Source organism: Festucalex cinctus, chromosome 12, assembly GCF_051991245.1.
Source record: "Festucalex cinctus isolate MCC-2025b chromosome 12, RoL_Fcin_1.0, whole genome shotgun sequence".
NCBI lineage: Eukaryota > Metazoa > Chordata > Actinopteri > Syngnathiformes > Syngnathidae > Festucalex > Festucalex cinctus.
This window is the reverse complement of record NC_135422.1, coordinates 15,801,483-15,812,592: the sequence shown is the minus strand read 5'-3', so window position 1 is coordinate 15,812,592 and position 11,110 is coordinate 15,801,483. Positions and strand designations below refer to the sequence as shown.

The 11,110-nt window shown below is 42.6% G+C and overlaps 1 protein-coding gene and 1 long non-coding RNA gene across 4 annotated transcripts in view; both read left to right on the top strand.

Moving 5' to 3' along the window:
* Nucleotides 1–685: 685 nt before the first annotated feature.
* On the top strand, nucleotides 686–2,714 carry tmem229b (transmembrane protein 229B). Its single transcript, XM_077538924.1, is given in 3 exon segments — nucleotides 686–773; nucleotides 776–895; nucleotides 2,035–2,714. Coding segments are annotated over 3 exon segments (777 nt in total). The 5' UTR covers nucleotides 686–700; the 3' UTR covers nucleotides 2,619–2,714.
* A 2,025-nt stretch (nucleotides 2,715–4,739) lies between these two features.
* The window catches only part of LOC144031619 (uncharacterized), a 139,975-nt gene continuing 133,604 nt past the window's right edge, over nucleotides 4,740–11,110 (top strand). For 2 of the 3 annotated variants that reach the window (XR_013287563.1, XR_013287565.1), the window contains exon 1: nucleotides 4,740–4,885. This is a non-coding gene — a long non-coding RNA (uncharacterized LOC144031619). The remainder of the gene's footprint in view (nucleotides 4,886–11,110) is intronic. The other variant, XR_013287566.1, reaches the window with a different exon arrangement.

The window sequence follows — 11,110 nt, the reverse complement described above, 5'->3', positions numbered from 1 at the left end:
AAAAAAAAAGAGAGAGAACATTGATTTGCCCTTTGTTTTTTCTTTTGTGGGTGTGTGTGTGGGGGGGGGGGGGGGGGGTGTTTATTGTGGCCCTGTGAGGATGAATTTGAAATCTTGCTTGATTGGTGGTAGGATCACTCTCATTGCTGATATAGTTGAAGTTGCATGGCACTGCACTACTGATTGGGAAGGCCCTGGTAGATTAGGTTGTCATGGCAACACAGAGGTTGGGGAAAAAAACACAGACACAGAGCAATGCAGCCAAGTTAAATGCAAAAGAGAATAAATCAATACTATATCAACCAAAAATATGGACCAAATAGAATAGGTCAGCACTCTAGTGCATATATAGCCTACGTAATGCCGCTTATGGTGACGGCGATGATGCATTTAAGACCCCCCACCAATTTAAAAATCACTTAAATTGGAGGGCATCGGATACCGACTAGCTGCAGACACGCAGCGGCCAATCACGCTCCCTCACTGGACGTGTGGCGGCGCGTAGAGCCGGTGCGGTGCCGGCGGTGGTGATGAATCTGCGGCTGATTTCACCCCCCCCAAAAAAAATTTTTTTGCATCGTATTAATTTCGTCACACGCTTACAACGTCAGTATCGTGCGACGTCGTTAATAGTGTCGTCACAGCCCTTCATGCTATTTATAAACAGCATTAATAAGCGTCGTGGTTGTGTGCGTGCGTGATGTTCAAAGAGTCGTCAACGCGTGGCAGAGGAGCGTCGCCAGCCGCGCAAGCGCAAGTTGTGCCTTCGTTCCACACCAGTCGTTTGACGCGTTCGCGTATAAAGCGAGAGAGACTCCGCCCGTGGTGCATTCAAATGCCAAATATTTAACTAACCGTTCAACTGTCAAGATGTTGCAGTCCGGTGGAGTTTTTGGTGGGTGAGAGAAAAAATAAAAACAGAAATTCATCCAAACAGCAAATACTGTACAACTAATTTTGTGCAAGATATGTCAGACTATTTACGTTTTATTTTATGTATTTCATTAAAAAATAAAAATAAAAATAAAATAAAAATAAAAAATAAAAATAAATGCCCGTCAGGTCATTATGTGGTAATGACTTCTATAACATCAAAATGTATGGTTGGTAGTGCTATACACTCATATTTTAATATCAGTTAGCTCAGCTATGCTATTACTGTTTACCACTTGCTAGCCGCCATCAAGCACAAATCTAATCTGTTTGGTTTAAGGGTGAATACTGTAACCATTGTCACCAAGCTAGCCAACAAGAAATGTTGAGCTGCCTGTTTAGCAGCCTAGCCCACTCAAAGGTTTACTAAGTTAGCGCTAACAAAACTGGTTTTGCCCTTTAATAACAAGTTAATCAAAGGAAAGCTCCGTTTCGGCTTTAAACACTGCTTAGTCATCAAAGTGAGCTAACATTTTCAGGCGCATATGCTAAGCTAGCATTAGGGTGACGAAACATTCGGTTTTGCTCATTCGTGTACACTTTTTTACACTCTTTCAGGGTGCCTGAATGAGTTTGATAAATTATTTTCATTGTGTGACAAATTGTAGGCGAAGAGCACCGTTTTACTGCTATTGCTAGCTCCCAAGTTGGTATGGAGAAAAACAAAACAAAGGTGTGTTCGTTGTGTGTGCATATAAAAAAACAAAGTAGTTCAGCGATGTTGTACCTCAGTTACTTATCATTCAAATAGACCTGAGCAGGACCAGTGCTCAGAACTCGAGCTCAGTGGTAAAGCATTGAGCTCCTTCACGGGAGGGTGGGGGTACGATCCCTGCTTGCCCCATTAAAGCAAAAATAAAAAACGATCGCGGAAGCAACAAAGGTAGGGTTTATAACATTCTGTTTTGGCAAATATGACTTCAAAAACGCTCAAATAATTCAAATGTATTGAGTAAAATAGTTGAACTTAGTATCTGTTACGAAATTAGCAACACATTGTGACGCACACTCAACTCCAGTTGACCAATAATAAATGAACAAACTCTTAAAAGCAAGCGCTAATCATGACTCCGCCCCCCCCCCCCCCCCCACCCCTTTCAGATCTGGGCCCGGAGTCGACGAACCGCGTGGCCATGGCAACCATGTCCATCCTGCAGCCGCCGTCGCCGCTGCCGGCCCTGTGCCGCTGGTACCTGTACGCCATCCACGGCTTCGTGTGCGAGGTGATGTTCACGGCGTGCTGGGACTTCGCCCTGAACCGCAACTGGAAGCTGCCGGGCGTCACCAGCGTTTGGGCGCTGCTCATCTACGGCACGTGTATCCTGGCCATGGAGCGCATGTACCTGCGCCTGCGCGAGCACATCAACGTGGTGCTGCGCTGCTTCATCTACACGGCCTGGACGTACGCGTGGGAGCTGAGCACGGGCCTGCTCCTGCGTCGCTTCGACGCCTGCCCCTGGGACTACTCCAAGTTCCGCTACAACTTCATGGGCCTGGTGACGGCCGAGTACGCTGTACCCTGGTTCTGCGCCGCCTACCTGGTGGAGCGCCTGGTCATCCGGAGCACCCTGCGCCTGCGCTACCAGAGCGGCTCCGACGACGGATGGTCCGACCCGTTGGCCAGTGCCAACAGGGCCAAGCAGAGGCTGCAGTCCGGGGTCTCCAGCTTGTTCAAGATGGAATGAGAATGGCCCCCTCGCTACAATATATCCCTCCAAATGTAAAAAAAACAACAAAGTGTTAAAGTGACCAAAAAAAAATCAATAAACAAGTAAAATCAATGACGTGTGTGACAAACTAAGTGAATGTCTTAAAAATGTCATGTCATGGTTTCTAGGGGTTGGGTTTTGTTTAGTTTTTGGGTGTTCATGTGGTCTTTTGTCTGGTTTGTCTCCCCTTGTCTCGTCATAGTTAAAGGCGCTGTCTGCCAGTTTCACTCTGGAAAAGGCACTTTTTAAATACAGGATGCACACACTTGAACTCCTTCTCAGTCTACTCCTCTAGGCTTATGTTAATGTATGGTGATTTTGTTTAATTTACCCCCAACCTCCAGCCTATATTTTACCATTTTGTGTTTGTTTTGTCAACAACGGGACGTTTCTGGGTGTTGTCTGTGGACAGACGGTTGTTTTCCCCTCCACCCAATCGCAGAGCGGGGGTTGGGAGTGGGCGTGGCTGGAGCGGCGGGGGGCGTGTAGGAAGACGGGTTGTTTGTTTACGAGTAGAGTGATTAGAGTGATCAGAGGCAGGGGGGCGGTGGGCAGAGGCAGGGGGTGTGAACGTTGAGCTCGTGTGGGTTGAGCCATGGGAGGCGAACCATTTTGAATTGTTTACAAACAGAAATGGTTCGTTTACAAACAGAAACTGTCAAACCTACTGACAGGCCCTTTAACCTCATCCACCTGTGTCTTCCCTTCCCAGTATGTGTAGCCAATCAATACTCTCAGCCTATCGTGTCTTCCAGGTGTGTCTTGTTAGTGTCTCGTTAAGTGTTGGGTATTTAGTTAGTGGTGTTTGCACACTTGGTGTGGGAGCATTGTCCTGTCGGGTTAGTGGCATTGTTGTGAAGTCTTTCCGCGTCCAAGCAAAGTCTCCCCACGTCCAGCCGAGTCTCCCATGTCCAAGTCAAGTCTCTCCGCGTCCAAGCCAAGTCGTCCACGTCCCATCCTCTCGTTTCTTGATTGTTGACAATAAAGTACTCATGTTCCTCTCTCCGTCTCCACGGACCGTCCACCTCGTTCACTTCTCAACCACCACCCGTGACAAAAATAAAAAAAACAAAAATCACAAGTTCAAAGTGTATTTACAATAATGTAAAAGTAAATATAAGTGGGGAAAAAAAGTTGTAAGAAATGATAAATGGTGAAAGTAAAGTAAAAATAGAAAGTAAACTAAATTCAAAAATTATTTTTCCAAGTGGTTAGCACGTCCGCCTCCCAGTTCTCAGGACTCGGGTTCGAGTCTGGGCTCCGGCCTTCCTGGGTGGTTTGCATGTTCTCCCCGTGCCTGCGTGGGTCTTCTCCGGGTACTCCGGTCTCCTCCCACATTCCAAAGACATGCATGGCAGGTTAATTGGGCGCTCCGAATTGTCCCTATGTGTGTTTGTGAGTGTGGGTGGTTGTTCGTCGCTGTCTGCCCTGCGATTGGTTGGCAACCAGTTCAGGGTGTACCCGCCTACTGCCTTGAGAGGAATAAGCGGTCAAGAAAATGGATGGATGGTTATGTGTAAATATTTAATTGCAAAAAACTAAGTGTGGAAATGTTAAAAATGTAAACAAATAATTGGCTTCTGGAGAGATAGTTAAAACTTCAATTCATCGTGTGATTTTAATAAAAGTATTCTTTGGGGGAAAAAAAGGTCAAAACAAAACAAAAAAACTTCTCATGTTCATAGTATTAAAATGCATGCCATATCCGTATTTGTCCACGCGATGGCGCCCTCTCCTTGTGTAACCTTCATCCAGATGAGTTGCTGAGTAGTCTCACCTGACACTTCATTAACTACACTGCCGCAATTTCAACGACAACAACTGGCGCTCCTGCCATTAGGCGGATTAGGCAAATGCTAGGGACGCTCCTGAGTAAAAGGGACGACAGGGAGAGGAGAAGTTTTTTTTTTTTTTTTTTAATAAATCCTTTCGTCAGTCAGGTAAACTTGCGCCTTCTGTTTCAAGTAAAGCATGGCCAGCCAACCACATACCTCCTTTCAAATGTAGCTTTGATTGACAACTACGGCTAGCCAATGACAATCAGGATTGGGAGGGTGGGGTGGGGGGAGACGCACGCTCTGGAGACGTGCATTAGCCAAATTTACTTCCGGGTTAGATAGTAGTGCGCTTTCGCCGGTCGGCGCTGACACAATGACCACCAAATGCCAAACCTCGATTCAGGATGTCACAGTTGACTTTGCTGGGAATCCTGCGCCCACTGGTCCACAAAACAACGTTTACAAGTGAGTGTAAAAGTTTTGTTTTGATTCGTCAAGCCACACAGCACTGACGAATTGTAGCAATACACAGTATGCGGTTAACAGACCCACGCAGTCACACAAACGCAACAACTTTGGAGCATAAAATTAGTTATCACTAAAGCACAGTTGCAGTACAATATAAGTTGAATTCTCTTTTTTTTTTTTTTGCCAAGTTTGTTAATGTTGATGACTGTCACTCAGTTGTAATGAAAAAACAGCACTTTACACATCCTTTTGGATTGATATTTTGCTTAGTTTTTCATTGCATCCATATGTCGTTTCTCTATATTATCGACATATCTCAACTCAACCTTATTTATAAAGCCCTTTAAAACATCCCTTGCTGCATACAAAGTGTTGTGCATGAAATAAAAATCAGTCTTGCAGTAGAGACAAGTGAAAGAAAATAACACAAAATAAAATTAATTCTAGTAAATATATGTAGGTAAGTATAAAAGCAAATATATATATATATATATATATATATATATATATATATATATATATATATGTATATTTAAAAAAATAGATAACAAGATGTAGAGAAGTGAATAAGTAAATAGAATAAGTATAAATAAATAAAATAACATATCGTACAGCCCTAAATCCAAAAAGCAAATGAAGGCAACTGCTAGCCAATCCCAGATAGAAGCGGCTGGGTCACAGAGTCATTCATTCGGACATAGTTGTTTACGAAGTGACGAGTGGTTTTGTTGCAAATGAACTTTTGAGTTGAATAAAAATTGCAAAATGAACTACACAATTTTTTTTCCGATTGTCTTTTAGATTTCAGAATGAACTGCTGCTTTTAAGTGACAGAAAATGTTTCTGAGCACTTTTGCAGTTGTCACAATGCCACTGTTCAACCCGAACAACATCAGATTTAGGTTGATGAAGTGCCCCCGCTGCACTTTCTTTCTGGTGACAGGTCTGGCTCTTTAGTTAAGAAAATGAAATGAAAACGCTAGTATGCTGTCCTGGATCAAGGCTTAAAAAAATAAAATAAAATAAATAAATAAAGATCACGGTCAGACTCTCAGTTGGATGCGCAGGCTGATACAGCACGGACGTACTGAATAAACTAAACTGGGCTGCTCATGCTGTAGCGAAAAGTGAAGCCGGCGGCGGCCATCTTGCGTTGCCCGGCTTAAAGTAAGTTGACTTTTCCGCAACATACTTTTTCTTCCTCTGCAGCGAAAATATCACTGTGTGACGTATGGTTGTACCAATAAGTATAAAATAAGTGTGGGAGATGCTCTAAATCAGGGGTGGCGAGATCCGGTCCTCGAGGGCCGCATTCCTGCTGGTTTTGGATATTTCCCTTCTTCAACACAGCTGATTCATGATCAGCTCATCAGCAAGCTCTGCAGAATCCTGATAACGAGCCTGTTAATTGGAATCAGCTGCACTTCGAGTAGGTAAATCTATAAAACCTGCAGGACTCCGGCCCTCGAGTACCGCAGTTTGCCACCCCTGCTCTAAATGCAGATTTCATCAGTAAGAAATTAATGTCGATATAAATTTTCTCTCATAAGGTACTGAGTGCTACTCCTATTGTTATGCATGATCAGAATCAGTTATTATAAGAACCATCAACAATGAAATGAAAGCAAAGCACACCAGAAAAAAACAAGTCTTGTGAAATGTAAACCTAACTTCTGCAATTCCCGATTCATGATACTGAGATAATACTCTGAATGGTTGATGTAAATAATTAAGTTCGTTCTTTGCTGGGCTCTCATTATCCCATACAGTGATTTATTGTAGTACAATTACTACATTATTAATTTTGAACTGCAACTGCGGTTTTAAAATTCCAGAGAGGTGAAGATACCGTGCGCCCTGTGTGAGTTTATGATAAATTATTTTGTGGTTTGTCTAAGAAGTTGCGCAGGGTCGTGTTTATGATTGGTCTAATAAGACCCCCTCTTGGCGGTTTTGGGGGGGTGACACACTACCAGAAATCCTGCCTAGGGTGCCAAGTTGCTTAGGAACTCCACTGACGACAACCAATCAGGAACTTACACTTTTTACATTTCAAACGAGAATGGCTCAAATGCTAACAATTGCTATTTGTAAAGCAGAATTTTTGGGGATGTCATTCAACTGTAAGTCTACCTCATAAAGCGTCTATACAGTAGTTTAACGTGGGTCATGAACATGTCCCGGCACGCCCCCCCATAGGCCGTGGCCCCTGGGGCCCTGATGGTGGAGGGGCCCTTGCCTGACACTCCATATATGGGCGTTTGCTACCTGAGCTCAAGTTTCAACAGGGGACTTCTCCCCCCCGCCATTCATTGTTGTGTCAGGTTTCCAATTTGCCGCTAGCGTTTGGATTAGGTGAAAAGTAGACTTGAGAATGTAGTCTGGTCCAATGTCAGGTGTGTATGTATGCCTATAGGTATATTAGGGTTGCTTTTTGTACTATTCCAAGTCATTATTATTTTCGAAAATCTCCTGTATCGACAAAGGAGGCGAGAATGTTATCATGCTAACAGTGGCTATGCTAACATACGGCGAGCTACTTCTCAACGTGCAGCTCCCGCCGCCCCTTGTCAGTTATTCAAACGCTTCGGTCGCGGCGCGCTCAAGTGCAACGGTCTTTTCAGCAAGTTTTGCATAGTCAAAATGTTGTTTGCACGGTAAATAATCCCTCTGATGAAACATCCTGCCACACAGTATATCAAGACGCGCATCATTTCATACATCAGCAAAGGCAAATGATGGTTAGCTAGTTGGAGTTTCAAGTGGGCGGGGCCAAATATTCCCTTTTCTTCTCCGTTACGTATCAAGAGTAAGACTGGATTATTTTTAGACTCAAGTCAAGACTCACAGAATAAAGTCCAAGGGAAACGTATTATGAGAAAGTCATATTGTTAGGAATGTTGTCATAATATATATAACAAAAATTAAGTCCTAATTTTACAGGAGAAAAAAGTTGCAATGTGATACAAGTGAGTTATAATGTTACAAAAATAGTCTCAATATTCCGAACATTTTATGGAGGAAATATATTACGATAAATACAAATTAATTAATTAATTAATTATAAAACAACAATGAATTCTTAATATTATGAGGAAAAAATGTCAGAATTTCCACAGGGAAAAAAGCCACGTTACGTAATTGCAAGACTATATTCTTGCAAAATAATACAAAAAATTGTAATGCTAAAAAAGTGACAAAAGGAATAAAATAATATTCTGATAATAACTGTATGTTGTCAAGCGAATGTTGTAAAATTAGGAGAAAAAAGTGATAACGTGAGAAATAAAAATATTGGCACAGCAAGAGTAAAAAGTCACGAGAAAGAAATCAAGAGAATAAAATTATAACGTGAGACGAGAAAATATAATATTCCGGGAAAAAAAAATATAAAGAATAAAAAATCGTAATAGTACAGGAAGTTATGTTCAAAAGTTAAAATCGTTTTATCACGTGGCCATCAAAACTGCAACTGAATTCCGATTTTGTTTGATATTACTATATAATTTTTACTTTTAATCTTATGATGATGACATTTTGTGAGCGTGGCGCCTCGAAGCGCCCGCGATGTTGTCGTCATGGCACGCGAGCGGGCGCTTTTCCCATCGCTAACCGTCGACGTCAGCTGCTTGTTGACACTGGGAGGGAGCCAGCTGTGTTGTCTTTCTTGCGCTCATCAAACAAGATAAGCATCCGACTGGGTAATGATGCTCAACTGCTCTTTTCTCATCCAACCCAGCCATCTTCGCGCTCGTTGCAATTTGAACAATTCATTGAATTCAAAGGACATCGCAATGCAATAGAAGGCCAGTTTCCAAATCGCACGGCTTGCAAATTGGGGGGAAAAAATATATGAATTTCGGTCAGTTAGTAGACTTTATTTTTTTATGCATATTTTATGTATTATAGAGAACACTACGATACTACTACTGTTTTTTTTTTTTTCTTGTATAGTTTACCAGTTCTTGTATAGTTTTGGGGCATAAAACGACGGCTAAATAGATTTATTTATTTTTTGCTAACCCAGTTAAAGTTCACCAAGTGTGTTAGTTATTTTAACTCATTTGCTCCCAAAAACGTATTAATATGTTCTATTTTAAATGTTTTAAGTGTACCAAAGACGTAGGGTTTGATGCAGCTTCTCAACTGCAAAGAACGGTTGAAGAAAAGGTAGTTATGACACAAATGGCCAGCAGGTGGCAGCAGAACAACCAGTGCCATGTTGAAAAACAGCTCAAAACCTCACAATTCTAAATAGATTTGCGAATAATAATGAAACTTGGCATAGATTTGTGAATAATAATGAAACTTGGCTATATTCTAATGATAATTGCTGCAAAACGGAAACAGATAGAAATATTCTTTTTTTCCTGATGAAAGAAGAGACTTTAATCTTTCTTTTGGTAGGTTCCATGTTTTTATAGCTATAGAACACAATATTCTGTGTGCCTTGCAAAATGAGTCAAAATCCAGTAAAACAGTGAAAATGGCGAGCAGTGAATGAGTTAAGATAGCTAAACTCCACATGAGAACATTTACAGTACACAAAAGAGTAGCACAATCCCTTTTCTTTGATAAACAAAAGCATATTATGTATTTAATGGCCATCCATCACAGTGACAGGTCGTCCCTGATTGGCTGAGAGTCGGAGGCCAGACGGGCGTGAAAGTTCACCGCCGTATGGGAAAATCTACCTCAGGCCTTTCTGGCTTTTGGCTTTTGTGTCGGTGCTGGATGATTGATTGATTGGCTGATTGATTGGTGCCGTGAAACAATCACAAACACACCTTCAACCTTTCCCCCCTCCTTCTCTGTTCACTGTGCCACGTTGTCAATGAGTGACAGATGAAAACTGGAAGTGCAGGCTCCAGCTTCCTCGTTGTTAGTTAGTTGTCACTGACATCATTCTTTTATTCATTCATTCATTTTGGAAAACAACTCAATCCAATTCACACGTTGCTAGATCCAGACTACGTTCCGCCTGTAGTGGTCTATGTATCAGCTGTCGAGACCTAGGTCCAAACTGTATAGACCTATGCACCGGTCTGTTCTGACTGTTGAGCTCTATATCCTGATTTTAGAGGCCTATGTCTTGACTAGACATGTTTATCTTGTCTTGACTGTAGAGGTCTATGTCTTGACTCTGGAGATCTGTTACAGAAGCCTATGTACTAAAAGTCTATCTATGCCTCTTAGAGAGCTCTGCATCCTGACCTTAGATGTCCTAGCTGTAGGGTCAATGTCCTGGCTAAGAAGGTCTATGTCTGGCTACAGGCCTATGTACTGAAAGTACAGGCTCATGTCCTGAAAGTAGAGGTCTATGTCTTGATTGTAGTGGTCTATGACATGTCAGAGGTCAGGCTACAGAGTCATATGTCTTAAAAGTAGAGGTCTATGGCCTAACTGTTTAAGTCTATGATTTCCACTGTCGAGATCTGACTGCAGGGGCACATGTCCTGAAATTCGAGGTCTATGTCCTGGCTGTAGAGATCTGACTTGACTGTAGAGGTCTGGCTGCAGAGCCCTACATGCTAAAAGTCGAGGTCTATGGCCTGGCTGTTGAGGTCTTGATTTTAACAGTTCTGGCTTTTGAGGGTTATATCCTGAAAGTTGAAGTCTGTGTTCTGGCTTTTGAGGTCGACGTCCTGAAAGTTGAAGTCTATGTTCTGGCTGTTGAAGTCTATGTCTTGAAAGTTGAGGTCTATGTCCTGGCTGTCGAGATCTATGACTTTACTGTAGGTGTCTGGCTGCAGAACTCTTAATGCTAAAAGTCGAGGTCTATGTCCTCGCTGTTAAGGTCTTGATTTGAACAGTTCTGGCTTTTGAGGTCTCTATCCTGAAAGTTGAAGTCTGTGTTCTCGCTGTTGATGTCTTTGTCTTGGTTCTTCTTACTGTTCTGGCTTTAGAGGTCTATATCCTGAAAGTCGAGGTCTGTATCCTGGATATAGAGGTCAGCAACTTGACTATAGAGGTCTATCTCTCGACGGGGTCGACTGGTGTTGCAAAGTTTGTAAGGTCAGTGGGTTGGGGGTCCATGCACTCTCAAATGCCCCTAAAATGACCCTACCGCTGTAATGTCCGGCAGTGTTTATGGCATGACCACGATGGTGATGCGAGACGCCAGGAATGTAAGTGTACCAGCATCCCTCCTCAGGGACCATGGCAAGCGTGTCAGTTACAGTGCAGCTATGATCTCGGCGGTCCGGGGGGCAAGACGGGTGC